The sequence below is a fragment of the Leuresthes tenuis genome, unplaced genomic scaffold, assembly GCF_036924035.1.
Source record: "Leuresthes tenuis unplaced genomic scaffold, fLeuTen1.0.hap1 SCAF_12, whole genome shotgun sequence".
Taxonomy (NCBI): domain Eukaryota; kingdom Metazoa; phylum Chordata; class Actinopteri; order Atheriniformes; family Atherinopsidae; genus Leuresthes; species Leuresthes tenuis.
In genome coordinates this window covers 33,599,936-33,618,697 of record NW_027325366.1, presented here as the reverse complement: position 1 = coordinate 33,618,697, position 18,762 = coordinate 33,599,936, and the positions used below count along the sequence as shown (strand labels likewise).

At 48.0% G+C, this 18,762-nt stretch overlaps 1 protein-coding gene across 1 annotated transcript in view; it reads left to right on the top strand.

Annotated features, from left to right (window-relative positions):
- cntnap5a (contactin associated protein family member 5a) overlaps window positions 1-18,762 on the top strand; it is a 119,987-nt gene that overhangs the window by 51,065 nt on the left and 50,160 nt on the right. Inside the window, exons 7-11 of the mRNA XM_072397587.1 lie at window positions 2,380-2,523; window positions 7,400-7,667; window positions 12,150-12,293; window positions 12,397-12,556; window positions 18,013-18,119. Coding sequence (XP_072253688.1) covers window positions 2,380-2,523; window positions 7,400-7,667; window positions 12,150-12,293; window positions 12,397-12,556; window positions 18,013-18,119 — 823 coding nt within the window. The remainder of the gene's footprint in view (window positions 1-2,379; window positions 2,524-7,399; window positions 7,668-12,149; window positions 12,294-12,396; window positions 12,557-18,012; window positions 18,120-18,762) is intronic.

Below are 18,762 nucleotides of genomic sequence, written 5' to 3'. Positions count from 1 at the left end.
ATATTTACCCACAGAAAAAGTGTGATGAGCAGAGCTGGTAATGAGCCCTGCAGCCCTGCAGCCCTGCAGCGAACAGGCTGCTGGAAAGGCACGCTTTCAAGTCATCCAGCTGAAAACGGAAACAGACAAAGCAGCTATTAGGGAGCCACTAAAGACATAACTCACACCTGAGTGAGCCGACGCCTTCTGAAGGCTTTGGTTCAGCCGTGGTCTGCTTTTTACCTGGTGAGACTCAGTCCAGTCTCTGGCCCCGAGTGAGACCTGAAACAACATCATTCATTCACCCATTTATTCAGTTCTACACTTTAAGAAAACCAGCTCCAGTTTAGGGGAGTAACACACTGAGAGGATCACTGCAGCTCCACTACAGTCCAGTTACAATCCGGTTCATTTTAGTACAATTTATTCAATCCAAATCAGTCCAATTCATCCGGAGCCAGTCAAAACAAACTGAAACTTCTCTCTCATCCAATCCTGAGCTGCAGGAGGCGACTGTGGAGAGAAAAAACTCCCTTTTAACAGGAAGAAACCTCCATCAGAACCAGAACCAGGAAGGGTCCATCTGCCTGGACCAGCTGGGGCTGAGAGGACAGGAAAGAGGGGACAACAAGCAGCGTAACACCAGGCCAGAGACACCTGCTGAGAGAGAGAAACACAAGTTAATGACAGCAATGATGTCATCTGTACATGGAGGGAGGAGAGGTGCATCATGGGAGCTCCCCCAGCAGGCTGGGCCTATAGCAGCAGAACATGGAGGGAGGAGAGGTGCATCATGGGAGCTCCCCCAGCAGGCTGGGCCTATAGCAGCAGAACATGGAGGGAGGAGAGGTGCATCATGGGAGCTCCCCCAGCAGGCTGGGCCTATAGCAGCAGAACATGGAGGGAGGAGAGGTGCATCATGGGAGCTCCCCCAGCACAGGACCCAGTAACTCCCAGTTTTAGCTTTCAGCAGAATTAGTGAACCATTGTAACGCTGCTACCTGAACCTTAAAGAGGGTCCCAGCACCGCGGCGAGCTTTATTTTATCTGCAGAGAGACTGCGTCTGTTCAGGCAGGAATTATTCATCAGGCTATTATTACCTTCCAAACATTTGCAGCTCATTTTCCAACAAAATTATCATGTGTTATTCCCTCAAAGGTTCATTTAGTTTACCGCCATAACACAGAAAACATCTTGTTTCAGTGAAAAACACGAAATGCTATCATTGTAGGACTTTTCTTACCCACTGACACTTCTAACCTTCGGCTTGCTGAAAAATGTTCTGAACTTCTTTTCTAGTCCCTCTCTTAAATAATTCAAAGATCTTGAGTGTAAATCTATTACAGTAATTGTTCGGTGCACCCCTGATGAATTCCTCTGCGTTAGACTTGCATTGAGATGCAGCGTGCGTGTTCTGGACTGAGTGGCTGTGTTTGGAAATGAAACTAAGCTCAGACCGGCTGCTGTGGTTTCCCCTCAGAAAGCTGCAGGGAAAATGTCTTTTTTATGTGAAATTAAACTGCATTTCTTTTCTGTGATGGAAATGTTATTTTACATAATGAATAACAGAGAAATCTATTCCAGTGTTTCACAGTGAGAGCAAACTCAACTGAACAGTTGTTCCATGAGCAGTAAAATGACGTCACGTGTTGTAAATGAGGAAGTTAGAGGGATGTTTTTACTGCTGTGGCACTGAGATGTGGCACTGAGATGTGCCTTCACCTGCATCCGGCTGCGCGCCGTCTGCGGCGTGCCGTCACCTGCGTGCCGTCACCTGCGTGCCGTCACCTGCGTGCCGTCACCTGCGTGCCGTCACCTGCGTGCCGTCACCTGCGTGCCGTCACCTGCGTGCCGTCGCCTGCGAGCCGTCGCCTGCGTGCCGTCTGCTGCGTGCCGTCCGGCTGCGTGCCGTCACCTCCGTGCCGTCGCCTGCGAGCCGTCGCCTGCGTGCCGTCTGACCTGAAGGACGCACACTGACGCGTGTAATGGTTTCAGACCTGCAGAATGAATGCAGTCACTGTACCTTTTGGCGAGTGGCTGGTTCGGCTGTTGGAGCAGAAACGTGTGAAAACGAGTGAAAACCAGTGAAAACGTGTGAAAACGAGTGAAAACGTGTGAAAACGAGTGAAAACGTGTGAAAACGTGTGAAAACGAGTGAAAACGAGTGAAAACGAGTGAAAACGTGTGAAAACGAGTGAAAACGAGTGAAAACGTGTGAAAACGAGTGAAAATGTGTGAAAACGTGTGAAAACGTGTGAAAACGAGTGAAAACGTGTGAAAACGTGCATCAAATATTCAGCTGGTGCTGATGTGAAAGGGAGCTTCACATCATCATCCATGAGAGCGGCTCAGTCTCTGCATGTGCTGATGACAGATCTTCTGTTTTCTCTTCCTCACAGCTGAGTTTCGGAGGCATCCCTCTGCCTGGAAAACCCGGCACCTTCCTGAGGAAGAACTTCCACGGCTGCGTGGAGAACCTCTACTACAACGGCATCAACATCATAGACCTGGCAAAGAGACGCAAGCCGCAGATTCACAGCGTTGTAAGTTCCGTCCTGAACGCTCCTTTGGTTTGTTGAACTCCTCCTAATCACCTTCGATGAACTGGGATCAGAACCAGGCCGAGTCTGTCCACACTTCTGTTCTGCAGCACGATGTCGCTGCTTCTCTTCTGCCTTTACAAGCTCAGAAAAGTGAGACCTGGCTTTGCTACTTAAGCCTGTCTTCATCAGGATGCAACGAGCAGAAAAAAGAGGAAAAATGCAGAAATGTGTAGGCGAGCAGCAGAAAGTGGGCGAGCTAACAGGAGGAGAAAAATCAAACTGTTAACAGTTTCATCTGCTAACCATCCAGTCCGGTTCAGTGTAACAGTCCCAGACTCTGAGGAGGGTGGCGAGCAGACGCTACCCTGCTGCCTCAGGTGAACACCCTGGTTCTGTTCCACCGATACTAACGGGAGAAGATGCTAATCGTGTTGTTACGGCTGCGGGAAACGTAAGGATTGATGATTATCTGAGTCATCAACAGCAGCGAGCTCCTCTAACAAGCTGGAAAATGAACGTAGCTGACGCCTGAAGATCTGCAGAAGATACAAGAAGAGAGTTCACAGGCTGCTGTGTTCTGTGGGTTTGTGCAGCGTCAGAAAGAGCTGAGGTCAAACCGAGGTCAAACTGAGGTCAAACTGAGGTCAAACAGAGGTCAAACCGAGGTCTAAAAGGCCAAGAACTCTTTCTCAGGCTGGTTCTCTGAGTCCAACCTTCTGCATTAAGTTAGTAAAGGAGCAGAAGCAGGTCCGATTCCTCCTGATAAAAGCAGCTGATGACGGCCAAACTTTGGATTTGGACTGATGCTGGAGGCTTATGTTGAGACAGAAAACTGTTGCAGGGTGAAATGGATTTATAGATTAAACTGTAGCTCACTGCTGGAGTTACAGCATGTTGCTGTAGCTTCATGCTTTTTACTCTAACTTTAGCTGTTTTTTACACAGTAACCGCGACCATTTTAACCCGTTTATATCAGTGTAGAAAATGAACCGAATTTATTCCCAGTTCCCACAACTCTGAGGTGTTGTCTCTTATTCCCAAAAGCAAGGCTGGTCGAGGCAAACGTCTGGTTTGCTCAGTTTAATCGAATAAGAACTGCTTGGTTGTGTCAGTCAGGGACAGAACTGTCGACTGGTGCCGGTACCAGTTGGATGATGCTGTCCCACCACCAGCTGATCTGGGATCCTCAGTGGCCTGTTGACCTGAGTTTCCTGGGAGGTGCAGGAAGGGAGGACCTCAAAAACCAGAGGGTTTTATTCCAAATGCAAAAAGCACAAAAGAGCAAAAGGCGCGGCTAAACCGGATATCAGAAATACAAAAGCTGTGGAGAGATCATGAAAGGGTGGTGAGGATTCTGCCCGGACTGTGACTGAAACTGGAAACTAAATACTGTGGGGGGCTGATTGGTGACGAGGTGCAGCTGTGGAACAGAAACAGGTGACTTGGGTGAAGCTGAGCGACGGGAAAACATGACAAGAAGCTGAAAATACCTGAAAACAAGAACATCAGAACATAAACCGTGACAGAAGGTTCACCATCTGCTGGCTTTGCTGGATCCTTTTCTCTGGATTTCTCTCTCAATAACAGTCATCTGCTGGTTACTCAGCTTCAGTAACTGTTTCTTATTCGCTTTAAAACTTGAGTAGAAATGGGATTTTCAGCCTTTTCCATCTTAACCCAGTTTTTTGAAGGGTTTGAAGGAGGACTTTAAGATGATGACGACTCAAAATCTACACTGTCCCCTGACCAGAATACCATTTAAACTCAGTCAGAGGATAGCAGTGCATAGACACAGTTAGGGGTTCATGCTGCAGTGGGTGATGTGTTACCGTCACACAGTTTACCACCACGGACTGTGAGGCTGCTGTTTTCAAGATTAGATGAAACATTTTAGGTCAATAGTATGTTTTTAATCCCTGAAGTTGAATTATTTCCCTGCTGCATTAATTTTTATTAAAGATCAGCTGCTGTTACAGATAACAGAATAAAATATAAACCATCTGAAGTGCAGCAGAGAGGAAGGTAGAAACCTTCAGAGGTCTCCATCAGTGGGTTGGGCTGTTGTTTCTGTTGCTTAGCAACAACTCAGCTGATGATGTCACACACAGCGTCAGCAGGTAACTCAGGTGAACTCTCAGCAGACAACATGGACAGAAACTCACAGCCAGCAGTTCAACATCTGGGCTGCAGAGACGCTCCAGGATTCCACCATCTGTTGTTAACCAGCTCTGTGATCCTCCTCCTTTACTGTTAGCGCTCTGTCTGCAGTCTCTGTCTGCCCGGAGAGTCTTAAAGCTGAGCAGAGAGCTGTTAGAGTTGTTCCTGCAGCCAGGTCCAGGATTCCACCATCTGTTGCTAACCAGCTCTGTGATCCTCCTCCTTTACTGTTAGCGCTCTGTCTGCAGTCTCTGTCTGCCCGGATAGTCTTAAAGCTGAGCAGAGAGCTGTTAGAGTTGTTCCTGCAGCCAGGTCCAGGATTCCACCATCTGTTGCTAACCAGCTCTGTGATCCTCCTCCTTTACTGTTAGCGCTCTGTCTGCAGTCTCTGTCTGCCCGGATAGTCTTAAAGCTGAGCAGAGAGCTGTTAGAGCTGTTCCTGCAGCCAGGTCTCTGCCTGATATTCCTGCTGTGTCCTCATCAGGGCTCCAAGCTCGTCCATTTTATCCACCAGAGATCTCACATTTCCCCTGATGATTAAAGGAAGAAATGCTTTAAACTTCCTCATTTTCCTCCATTTTGTTGCTGCTCTGCATCCTATAAGATGTGGACAGATCTGCGACCGACTGAAACCTGAAGGAGTGTTGGCTAATTGCTAACATCACAGTTAACATTGTTAACAGGAAAGTTATTAATTTTTTCAGGTGAAAAGTTCACACATTGACCTGATGATGGCGCTAAATAAAAAGTCGGGGTTTCATTCGATGTTTAGTTGTTTTTTTTTGCTCTCTGCTGACAGCATTTGATTTGATAGTATTCAAATGTTTATTGTCAGGCGCAGGTATGAAGACAAAACAATCATTACATCCACTGTGATCATCACTACCGTATGATTAAGTCTGAGTGCATCTCAAGTTTCCTCCCACACCAATCACACGGGTCGGCCGACGAGCCACAAGCCACATCTCATCTGTGACACCCGCCGCCTTTAACTGCTGCATTAAAAGGCCTTTACTGACAACAGAGGCAGAGGCGGAGGAGCCCGGCATGATGGAAGCCGTAATGGGATTTCAATGGGACAATCTCCCTGAGGCTGATGGGGGGAATCACATTGAGAGTCAGGGAGCTGTGATTGGTGTGCAGAGCCCTCAGGCTGCAGGACTGATAGGACTCTGACCTCAGCAGCCAAGCCTGCCCAGGTCTGAGAGCGGCTGACACACAATTAAGATTACATTTAAACTCTGCATTATGTAAAAAGCTGCCGCTGAGGGGGACGTCTGCGAGTTCACGTTTGAAATGTCCACCCCCTGGTGGGAGTAAATAAACAGCCAAAGCCTCTTTTGCCTTTCGGCTCCCTGGTGGCAACGTTCGATGGGTCAAAATGAACAGAACACGACTTTATTCAGACTCATCTGGCACACAATGAGTGAAAGAGCTCTGTGTATGTGAAAAAGAAAGTGAACCTTTTTCAAATTCCTTATGGGAAGAAGAGTGGGTCAAAATACGGGAAACTGACTGCTGCTGAAGCTGCTGAAGCTGCTGAAGCTGAAGCTGCTGAAGCTGCTGAAGCTGAAGCTGAAGCTGCTGAAGCTGAAGCTGAAGCTGCTGAAGCTGCTGAAGCTGCTGAAGCTACTGAAGCTGCTGAAGCTGAAGCTGCTGCTGCTGCTGCTGAAGCTGCTGAAGCTGAAGCTGCTGCTGCTGCTGCTGCTGCTGCTGCTGCTGAAGCTGAAGCTGCTGAAGCTGCTGCTGAAGCTGCAGAAGGTGCAGAAGCTGAAGCTACTGAAGCTACTGAAGCTGCTGAAGCTAATACTGAAGCTGCTGAAGCTGAAGCTGCTGCTGAAGCTGAAGCTGCTGAAGCTGAAGCTGCTGAAGCTGAAGCTGTTGAAGCTGAAGCTGCTGCTGAAGCTGCTGAAGCTGAAGCTGCTGCTTAAGCTGCTGAAGCTGCTGCTTAAGCTGCTGAAGCTGCTGCTTAAGCTGCTGAAGCTGCTGCTTAAGCTGCTGAAGCTGAAGCTGCTGCTGAAGCTGCTGAAGCTGAAGCTGCTGAAGCTGAAGCTGCTGAAGCTGAAGCTGCTGCTGAAGCTGAAGCTGCTGAAGCTGAAGCTGCTGAAGCTGAAGCTGCTGAAGCTGCTGAAGCTGAAGCTGCTGCTGAAGCTGAAGCTGCTGAAGCTGAAGCTGTTGCTGAAGCTGCTGCTGAAGCTGAAGCTGCTGAAGCTGAAGCTGCTGCAGCTGAAGCTGCTGAAGCTGCTGCTGCTGCTGAAGCTGCTGCTTAAGCTACTGAAGCTGAAGCTGAAGCTGCTGCTGCTTGATCAGGGGGTTCACATAGTTTTCTGTCGCTGTAAGGCTGGATTAACACCTGCTCAGGAACACATGATCTGTTTTAATCTTCTGACACATTAAATCTTAGAACTCAGGGAGGTTCATGTCGGATCTTTTTTATTATTTAAATCTTCATGAGTTCGTTTGTTCTGTCATCAGGTTCAGAGATCTGTTGATTTCCCAGGCTGAAGCAGCTCTGATATGATTTACTTCATGTGTTCTGAAAGCAGCATTTATTAAACGTGTTTTCCAGCCGTTATCATAGCGTCACAAAGTGTTGCTTCATTAATATTTAGCTCACTGTTTGTGTGCATCAACCTGACATTTCCAGACACACCGCTGTGAATTTCCCACGCCTGTAAATCTGCATCTTCTGTCTCTCTCTTTCCTCTTTGTCCTCCAGGGCAACGTGACCTTCTCCTGCTCGCAGCCCCAACTGGTGGCCTGCACCTTTCTGAGCAGCGGCAGCAGCTTCCTGTCGCTGCCGCCAGCTGCGCCCGCCACGGGGGAATTCTCCGTCCGCCTCCAGTTCAGGACCTGGAACCCCGACGGGCTGCTGCTCTCTGTGCAGCTCAGCCCGGGGCCGCAGAAGCTGGAGCTGCAGATCAGCAGCAGCTGGCTGCATCTGACCCTGCACAGCGCAGGAAGACAGAGAACAGAGGTCTCTGCCGGTGAGTTTCTCCTCCATCTTCCAGCGTCTGTGGCTCAGCTCAGGTCTGAGTGTTTCACAGCTCTTCTGGTTCTCCATCAAATGATTTAAAGTCATTCTCAGCCTTAATCGCTGCTTTTATATGGCAGAGCAGGCGATTCCTCGTGTTTCTGTTCATCTCAACCGAAGGTATCTTTAGAAATCTTTAGCTTGGAGGTGATTGTTTAATTAAGCTGAGGACATGAGTCTCTTTGTTCGAGGAACTGAGGATGAAGCCTTTCTCTGCTCCTTCCTTTGAATCTTACCCAGTGTTACCTGCAGCTCTCGTTACTCCGGACATTAAATCAGGGGTTTTAGCCGCCTTGTCACCTCTGACCATGATTTTAATGTGTTTTTTACGTGCTGATTCTACGTTTTCTTTGTCAGAACTGGGATTCTGTCCAGGCTTTGTCTAATCATGCAACCACTGATCTAAGCTGGGCTGCCCTCTCAGATCCTTTTAAAGGACATAAAGCTGAGATTTAAAGTATTTCTCAGATTCTGACTCTGTTTTTTTTACCAAAATAATGATCAGGTCACATATTTATGAGGAATTTAACAGTAAGAAGCTGAAACATTTGAGCTGAGTTGATCTAAGTGTTAGCTACTCTTATAAAGGAGCAGCTGAAGCAGTTTCCTGAGGTCCAGCCCCATCTTTGCAGCTGTGTCCACAGCAGCTGGATTTAGGAGGTGCATCCATCCTTCTCCTCTCAGAACCAAAGTTCTGGGAGAACATTTCTCTCTGAAACGGGCTTTTTAACAGCTGATGAGAATTTGTTGTAAAAAAAAAGCAAAGAGACTCAGATTTCCCACTTCTGAGGTACAGTGAATGCAGCGTGGTGTGGGTGGAGATGAAGATGGAGAGGCTGGATAATTCTGCTCTGAGCAGAACCCGGCAGGTGGGACGGGTGGTTCTGTTGAGGTTTTCAGGTGGGTCACTTCAGACCCTTTGACATAAGAAGCCACGCCCAAGACCTCATCTCTCCGGTAAAAGTCTGGAAGCGGAGGAAGAAGATCGATCCAACATCAGAGCTCTGATTGGATCTCAGTCATTATAAATACATGGTTCTGTTCTCCTGATCCAGTCTGTCAGACAGAATCATCTAATATCGATACGCCGTGTTTATCTCTTCTAATCCTCTGTGGAGATAATGTGACGGACACATTTCTAACTTTCAGCCAGATCCAAAGTTTCACTCCTTCCACTAACTGGGATTTCACAGTTTTCCTGGTGGTTTGTAATCAGTTTTTACGTTAAATAAGAGCCTTTAAAGTTTAAAGGTGCAGAAAACCTTAGAACTCAGAGGATTTGCTTCCTTTTCACACGGCTGTCCCTCCAGGCTGGAAGCTGATCTGAATCATGAAATCAAACCTCAGCTCTGTGAGCTCGCTGTGGCCCGATGGGCCCGATGGGTCCGATGGGTCCGATGGGTCCGATGGGTCCGATGGGTCCGATAGGTGGGACTGTTCGGGGGAGTCAGCCTCTCAGGTGCTGGGCTGCAGGGAGAAGGACCGGTTCCTATGATTCACCTGAAGCTGCGTTAGATTCACTGTCTGCAGCAGAACCAGTACCAGGCTCAGAGCTGCAGAACCAGTACCGGCCTCAGAGCTGCAGGACCAGTACCGGCCTCAGAGCTGCAGGACCCCTCGGAGCTGCAGGACCAGTACCGGCCTCAGAGCTGCAGGACCAGTACCAGGCTCAGAGCTGCAGAACCAGTACCGGCCTCGGAGCCGCAGGACCAGTACCGGCCTCAGAGCTGCAGGACCAGTACCGGCCTCGGAGCTGCAGGACCAGTACCAGGCTCAGAGCTGCAGAACCAGTACCAGGCTCAGAGCTGCAGAACCAGTACCGGCCTCGGAGCCGCAGGATCAGTACCGGCCTCAGAGCTGCAGGACCAGTACCGGCCTCGGAGCTGCAGGACCAGTACCAGGCTCAGAGCTGCAGAACCAGTACCGGCCTCGGAGCTGCAGGACCAGTACCAGGCTCAGAGCTGCAGAACCAGTACCAGGCTCAGAGCTGCAGAACCAGTACCGGCCTCGGAGCCGCAGGATCAGTACCGGCCTCAGAGCTGCAGGACCAGTACCAGGCTCAGAGCTGCAGAACCAGTACCGGCCTCGGAGCCGCAGGACCAGTACCGGCCTCGGAGCCGCAGGACCAGTACCGGCCTCGGAGCCGCAGAACCAGTACCGGCCTCGGAGCCGCAGGACCAGTACCGGCCTCGGAGCTGCAGTCCTCTCACAGAAAGTAAAAGTTTCACTGCAAATGAATTCAGAGATGAGGTAACCAGAGCTCGGTTCGATGGGATGGACCTCCACATAATTTGTCAATTATTTTCATTAGGATTCCTCGGCTGGGCTTTTGGAGGTCACAGCTGAAATTACTATCGAGCTAAAGCTCTGATAGCATCTTGGTTACACATTCATGTGGCTTAGAGGAGCTTCATCATATCCAACACAGAGACAGAAACCCCCGGGTGTTTTCCGTGAGTCTGCCTGATCCTGAATGAAGGCGTTGCACCGACGCGGGGGGTAAATTCCTTAATTACCGCAGGATATCGATGTTAGCCTGCTGTGAGAAGGATGCACGATAGCAGCAGCAGCTTGAAATCGTCTCTGTGATGGATCTAGTGAAACACAACCAAACTGCCAGATTCAAGCCGAGCAGAGTGGAGTCACAGCTGATGAATCTGATTCCTGCGGCGCACAAACACCGGCCGGCTGGCTGCGTAAACACCTGAAGACTCAGGGTCATTTCAAGTTGAAATGCAATCCTGTTGCTGGCAGAGGAGGCCTCAGAGCTGGAAATCCTGATATTTCTGCGCCAGGAGTGGAAAGGCGTATATTTTTGTTGCAACATTCCAGGAGAACTGGATAGATGTGAAAAATGTATTTCTCACCTTTCTGTGAAGTTATGAAAGAAACACAAACAGCAACATCACCTGAGATCATTAAACTGAGCCTCAGGGCTCCGAGGGCTGCTACATTTCATGGTTTTTAGTCTAAATTTAACTTTCAGTTTCATCAAACCGCTGATAGAAGAAGTTTGGTGCAACACAGTCGGTTCTGATAGTTTAACGCCTGCATCTGAGCGCTCAGGAGCAGGAATGTGGAAGCGGGGCTTATGTGCATCTTCTGTTGATCTGCACCAGCCTGTGAACACAGACCTTTCTGTCACATTAGGACACGCAGACATCCAAAATAAGCTTCAGCTTCCTTCACCTCACTCTGCATCTGTTGTCAAGGACATGCACCACCTGCTCCTGCAGCTCTGGAGCTTTAACAGCATCAAACTGTATCTCCGGGAGACAGGAGCAGTGAATGTTTCATTCTTTTTGGCAGCTGAGTAACAGTCTGATGAGCTCTTTGTCTGAGCTCGACCCTTCAGGGCTGGCCTGCAGCAGATGACCTGACAGGGAACTCACCGGCAGTTCCTCCCCTTTACTTTACTCATTCCAGGATAACTGGCTGTTAGCAGCAGGCATCATCAGAAATTCCACTTTTATCAGCCTGGATGCATGTTAGCCCTCGAGCCACAGCAAGAATGTGTCAGAATGTGTGTGTGTTCTGTAGTTTCAAATCTGCAGCTCTGTGAGGACGAGCTGTCACAGCTTCTGAAGCATTATGGGTAATTACATGTGAGATGTGGCTAAAACAGTCCAGATTTGGGCTCTTGGATGCGCTTCATACATGTTGAAGCAGCACTGAAATGTTGTTAAGATGGAGCTACTTTGACTGCTTATAGAAGGTTTAAAGTATGTTTAAGATATGTTTCTGTGTGACAAGTCACTGCATTTCTAAACCTGCAAAGAGGCTGGCAGCTGTAGCAGAGATATGAACCACTGCAGGTGCAGAGCTGACTCTTACTGGGCCTCTAAGGTATGTTTCTGTGTAACAAGTCACTGCATTTCTAAACCATGCAAAGAGGCTGGCAGCTGTAGCAGAGATATGAACCACTGCAGGTGCAGAGCTGACTCTTACTGGGCCTTCACATGCTGTTGAGCGTCCCTGTAAAATCTGGAATGATCAGGCTGTCTCAAATACATTCTTGTTTTTTAAATACTTCAGTCTTACTGCAGCTCTCCACATTAACGTCTGTCTGAGTGATAAAGATACAGTCGGAGCTGAGCTGGTAAGTGGCAGCGTGGGAGGGAGAGTCTGAATGTGGAGGTTCTGAGCAACAGAAGATCCAGAACTTTGTCTGGCAGCTTTTAAAAAACTAAGACACTCAAACGTGTTGAAGGAAGCTGAATCTACATGTGAAAAATGAACAGACAGCTGCCAGAAAACATGAGTGGAAAAGAAAAGTGGTGCTGAGCGGATGATTATAGTTTTATCAGACAGCAACAGCTGCTGCTTCGGTGCAATGTTTCACTCTCGTGTTTTCATAAAGATATTCTGCAGCCACAGAATTCAGCTGAGATGCTCTGAATGTTCAGCTCTGACCTCTCGTGTGGACGCTCTCCAGGTCGCAGCGTGAACGATGGACTGTGGCACTCTGTGAGCCTGAACACCAGGGACCTTCAGATCGGCCTGACTGTGGACGGAGAGCCGTCCTCCCGCATCGACCTCTGGGAGCAAGTGGAATCAAAAAGCAGCTTCTACTTTGGAGGTTAGTGAGCCTCAACACTGTTTGTCGTCTTGTTTGTCAGTGAATTTTCGTTGGGACCAAAGAAAGTAAAGTTTAGCTTGTCTGTGGTGTCCTCTCCACCCAGGCTGCCCTCCCAGGGAATGTCTGGTCCAGACTCCGGCCTTCCAGGGCTGCATGCAGCTCCTATTCATCAACAACCAGCCGGTCAATCTCAGTCTCGTGCAGCAAGGCTTGCTGGGAAGCTATAATGAGCTTCAGTTTGACACCTGCAACATGAAAGACAGGTAACATAGTCTGAATGTCTTGTCTTTGCCGTTTTTAATTGTCTTTGGGAAGTTTTCACAGCGCTGACATACACTGTCTCAGCTGACTGATGATTGTCAGACATTTTCCGAGCTGGCAGCACAGAGTCGTCATGCCCTCGCTGTTAATTTGCGGATGGCAGTCTGTTGTCTGCAGAGCAGCCTGAAAGTCACTGACATCCTGTCCTGTCGAGACAAACAAGCCGACTGGATCCTCCAATTAAACTGCAACAGAAAGTCGGCAGCACCTTCTCTGGCAGAGGACTATGCTAACAAGCTGCTCCCGACTGTCCTGCGTGGCGCGCTCCCCTCATTATTCTGCACAGCTGTGGGCCCTGGCAGACCTACCAGCTCCATAAGCGTCTGCATGCAGAGCGGAACACTTAAAGAAACCAAGCTAACATGCAGACTGCCACTTTTCCTGGTGTTTGCCCTAAGGAGAGTTGTCCTTTGTCTGATTTCAGACTACCTGCTTTCTTGCCCAGATTGTTCGCAGTTGGAAGGTATGCAAACACAACAGCGCTGCCAGTCTGCTGTGTCAGCAGGTAAAGGGCTGCACAGACTGTAGGAGAAGACAGAATGACAGAGGGCGATGTTTTCCAAGCAGTAATGTTGTTTCTGTTGAGTTTTCATCACGACTGATGTATCGGGGGATGAGAGGGGTTGGAAGCACAGTCAAATCTGGGTTCTTTCCACTCCCTGACTGTGAAGAGATTACCTCTCCGGAGGATCAGCAGAGTGTATCTCCAGGCTGAGAGTGACTGGTCTTTCACTGCAGCCCAAGGGAATGCAAAGAAAAATCTGCCGGGGAGCTGAATGCAAAGGTTGTTTTTGCACATAAAAAGGATCTTTGTCAGGATCTGCTTCTTCATCTTTGTGCTGGGCGGTCCAGCCCAGATCAGACCTGAAAGACATCTCAGGTCCAACCCGAGCCGTGACAGATCAGTTTCTTTTACAGTCGCTTATAGATCCTGTAAAAACCCACCTGTGGAGGTTTTCATGTCTTTAAAATGACTCTGAATATTCTAATGTGGGCCAACACACATCTCCACCCCCCAGCCTTCCCTGTTTCTGCAGCAAGCATCAATATATATATATATATATATAAATATATATATATATATATATATCCAGTGTACAACAGGACGTCTCAGGGACATTTATCGTAAGTCTTTAACAACGCACAGTGAAAGCAGCACCATTGTTTCTTCTATCTGCAGATTAAACCTTCTTAAAGCAAATATTCAGGTTGTTTGAAGCTTCAGAAACAAAGTGATTTTTTATGGATAATTTGGGATATTTCACAGGATTTTATAAAAGCAGAAGCTGATCAGCTGATTTTAGCTGCAACCTGCTCACTAAAAGAATATATGACAATCAATCACCACACTTCCTGCAGTGAAAATGCTAAAACACTGTTAGAGATGCGCATGTTGGCAGCTGAACACAGCAGATCAGATTCAGCTTGTTCTGCCAACAGAACGAGGAGCGATTACAGAGTCTAACAGCCACAGGGAGAGAAGATCTCCTGCAGAGCTGAGTCCTGCACCCAGAGGCGATGAGTCTTTTGCTGCATGGGCCTGATGCCGTGCCAGGAGGCAGACGTGGGGGGGGTTCTTCAGCATCCTCGGAGAAACTCCACTCTGAGAACAGAAGCATTTTGACTTCACACAGCTGCAGATCACAGACCTGTCCAGACCAAAGGATTCAGCAACCAGCATCACGCTGGAACTGCACCACCTCCCAGAACTCCCCCCAGTTACCCCGAAGACTAGCATTAGCATTCAGCAGGAGTCCTGCTTGTGTTCACCTGAGGAGTCCAACATTCACACCGTTTGCTCGCCTTCTTCAGTCAGGAAATGTTGAACTTCGTCCTGCAGCAGCTGGAACTCTTTTACAGGCCGTGTAACGCCACCACAAGGAAGCCTGAGAGCGCTTAGCCGTTAAAGCAGGAAAATGGAGGAAAATAAGAGAAAATGTGTGTATATAATAAAAAAGTGAACCTTTATTTCTGAACCTGGGAATGAAAGAATAAACACAGCTACATTATTCTCAGTTTGCAGGTCAGACGGGTTTTATGCTCATTCTGTGATCTTCTTCTGCTCTGTGGCTGTTTTAAACGTCCCAAACCGCTCGGTTCAGTTCAGGAAACCTCTTGGCTTCCTTTTCCCGGATCGCTGGGTGACCGGTGCTGCTCAGATAAATGTCCTGGTTCCACACGCAAACCAGAACAAAGACGGAAACATGGACTTCAGTTTGACATACGGTCGATCGGCTTTTCTGACGAAATCTTTCTCCAGTCAGGAGAAAAAAGACCGGGTTTTTGTTCCTGTCGGGACCAAACATTAAAGGCTGTTTGGGTCTTTGAAGACAGCAAAACACCACAGAATGAGACATGAAAACACTTAACATGATCTGGATATTCTCATGTAAAGTCATCACCTCCCTGGAGTGGAATAAATCAATTATAGAACACAAGTAGGCCTAAAGCCAGCGATGCACAGGCCTGCTTATGTGATATGAATGTTCATCGATCAATAATCCAACAACATGCAAACCCATCGATTTGGTGGAGTCTGCGAAGCAAATTACACTGCTGCCAATGAGAAGAGAGCAGAAAGCACACTTTAAGGGAGACAAAAGGAAAGAGAAGGAGAAAAAGCACCCCTCTGTGTGCTGGGGGGGGCGGCCTGGTCTCAGCTCTGCTGCCAGCGTCCTCCCTGCCCTTTGCCCTCTTAAACATCTGCTTCCACCACAGTTTGTCTGACGCTGGAACGCCGGCAGAGGCGGAGACGGAGCCTCGTTACGCCCGGTCCGGGGGAGATTTTGATCACGAAACACAAATCTGCAACAGCAAGCAGCTGCACCCCGATACAACAACGACTCTCATACCGCACAATATGAGCCTGGGTGATAACAGTCCACAGGGCAGGATACCCGAAACCTTCAGAGAGACCACAGCGAATCCTCTTAGATCATCTTACACAGCCTCCATCGGGCCAGCAACCACACTCTGCTATATCACTACAATATAATACTACTGCTTTCAGTGCTGTGTGGTTTATTGGGCCAGTTGTGCAGCAGCCTGCTGGGAAACCTCCTGACGGCCAGTCCGTCATCTTCTCTGATTTAGATCACCCCGGAGAGCCTGTCAGAGTTCTGTTTAGTCAGATTCAGCGTGTAGAAAAGTGATTTTCACCTGCTTCCATCCACAGCTGCTCTGTTTTCCACGGCTGACATGATGATGTGTGAAAACTCAGCCTGACCCAGTGGATATAGAATCCAATCTTGTGCAAACAGCAAATATCACACTGGCCGTATCTCTCTGTCTGTGCTGTGGATGAGTCTGAAAGCAGCCACCAGGAACAGTAATGCACATGTGACCTGAACGCAGTCCTTTAACAGATTGATGAAGACGTTAATGTTCCGTATCTCACTTCTGAAAAGGGCCTGAAAGACATAACAATCAATCGAGAAACACTGATGTTGTTCGACCTGTTCTAAAAATTCTCAGCTGCATCTCCAGACACCCCGATGCATCAGGAATGTTGCATCCATTTTAATGACGGCAGCACCGGGAGGCCTCTCCGGCGAATGTGCCGAGCTCAGCAGCCTTCTCCAAATGGCAGCGGGTTGCATTTTAATAACAGATGCAGCCTGGTGGTCCCGGCTCAGACACCTCCAGGCTGGAGGGGGATTAATCCTGAAAATGTTAATGGAATTTCACACAAATGTTCCCACAAATAAAGCAAAGTGTGTCTGTGGAGGATGCTCACACTGAAACTTTGTGAGGACCTGACATGAGAGACTGATTGCAGCCCTGATATTAGCTGTCATCTCTCTTCCTGTGGCCTACTTAACGACCCCTGAGTACAAGAGAAAATTAACTTTTATCAGAGCTAATCTCCTTTTCTCTGAGTCTAATTACACCTCAGTTTATGGCCAGTGTGCACTTAAGTGTGCTGCCTACTGTAATTTCACGTCCTGTAAGGGCAGCCGTGGACATAACAACAGAAAATAGCCTGATGGTAATTAAAGCGACGGGTGCAACCTTATCCGTGTTGCGGCTGGCCCGCTGTGCTGCAGTTAATAGGTGAGAGATAAAGTGTATGAAATTATAGATGCATGCTTGAAAGCCTGGCAATTATGTGAAACTGAAGGAGGCTCGAGGAAGGGACTATTAATCAGAAGAGCGTGGTTTAAATTTTCTGTTGAAATGCCATTAACAGGCATTCTCTGAAGGTGACAGCCGTGCTTTTGTTTTCACTTTCCGACGAGGGATTTGCTGTTTAACCTCAGAGCACAAATCATCGGTGCAGCAGCCTTTAGATGAGCTCTGCAGCCGGTGTTCAGCGCGAGGAGCGCAGCACCTGACAGGCGCTGCTCGCTGTTTTTGTTCAGATTCGCAGGTTAATCAGGAATTAATTGATATTTTGTGCTGATCCCCCGAAAGCATGAAAAGTCAAATGAAAATAAAGGAAACACTAAGAAGAAACTGGAGATTTTTCAATTAATCAGCTGACAAGAAAATTAATTAGCAACTCGTCTGATAATCAATTAATTACAAGCAATCAGAAGCAATAAAGCCAAACATTCTCCGGATGAAGCTTTTAAATGAGATAATTGGGCTGTCTCTTGTTTTTTTCTGAGATTCTCATTTACATTTCTTTCAATTTTCAGTTCTAATTAGATTGAACAAGTATTCATTAGGATTTATATTTATATGGTGCTCTGAGGAAGTCTGAACCCCCCCCCCCACACACACACACACACACACACACATTTCTTCCTGTTTCCTTCCCAGCAGCCAGACTGTCCTGAAACCTTTAAAGTGTCCTGATCAACAGTTCTGCAGCTTTCTGAAACCTTTAAAGTGTCCTGATCAACTGTTCTGCAGCTTTCACAGTTTTTCTTTGGACATTTTCTGCTTTTTCCCTCATCTTCAGTCCTTGTTCCTGAGCATTTTCAGTGTTTTTTCTTTGTTCAGCCACTTAACTCTGACCTTTGAAGCATTCAGGCAGAAAAAAGGCTCCTAACTCAAGGGATGAACCAGTGTTGTGTCGACACAGAACAGACAACTTAGCAAAGAAGCCATTTTAAATTGTTTGAAAAGGCAGCCCACATCCAAAGAAGAGCTTTGGGATGTCCTTCAAGAAGCCTGGAGAACTATTCCTGAAGACTCCTTAAAGAAATGACAGAAAGCTTGTCTCAGAGGGTTCAGGCTGTGTTGGAGAATAAAGGAGCTCAGACCAGAGATTCACTTTAAAGCTGCTGAGAACTGATAAAAACTCTGTTTCTGCCTCAGATTCTGGGTTTATATCCATGTTTGACATGTTTCAGTGAATCTTTCCTGTAAATAGATGGGAATGAGGGCTCTGCTCTGTGCATATTTCTAACTGACGTGTAGCAGAAGTGTTTCCTTGTGCTTTTCCCTCCAGATGCCTGCCGAACCTGTGTGAACACGGTGCCCGCTGCTCTCAGAGCTGGAGCTCCTTCTCCTGCGACTGCTCAGGCTCGGGATACTCCGGCGCGACGTGTCACAACTGTGAGCATTTTCACTTCTTCACCCCATCTCAAAGCTGCCATTACACCTCCCCGCTGATTCCATCTGAGTCTGCCTGTCTCCGTCAGACCTGGCCTCGCTTTATGCAGCCGAAAGGCAAAGCAGAGAGTGCTCCTGCTCCAGCTTGACGTGACCTCACAATCATCACGTTTCTGCCTTTCTCCTTTTTTCTGCTCTATCCTAAAATAGCCCTCGACTGGCTGACTTCACGCCGGCTCTGCCTGTAGGAGTTCTTCCTTCCGGGTGTCATTTTTTGACATTGCCTTGATATCTGCAGTGGAGTGTTGTTGGAAAGTGTGTGAAACTTCCCTGCCCCAGAATGCTGATGTGGTGTTTATATGCAGGCAGCTGCTGTTGAGTTCCACTGTCGGAGGAAACATGGCAGATAAGAGCATCGGCTGCATGTGAAATAGGTTCTTTCATCAAACTCGAAGCTCAGTACCAACAACCTGAGCACCTGAGACAGAACCCGGCGGTTCTTAGTTAGAATTAAATGCAGTAATTACCAGGAACAGGAAACTAACCCAGAGAAGCTACCTGAGACGGGTTCAGCGTCAGCAGCTGAATCTTAGGCAGATGCTGCTGTAGCTAACCAGCTAACCCGCTAAGTTAAGATAATGAAACG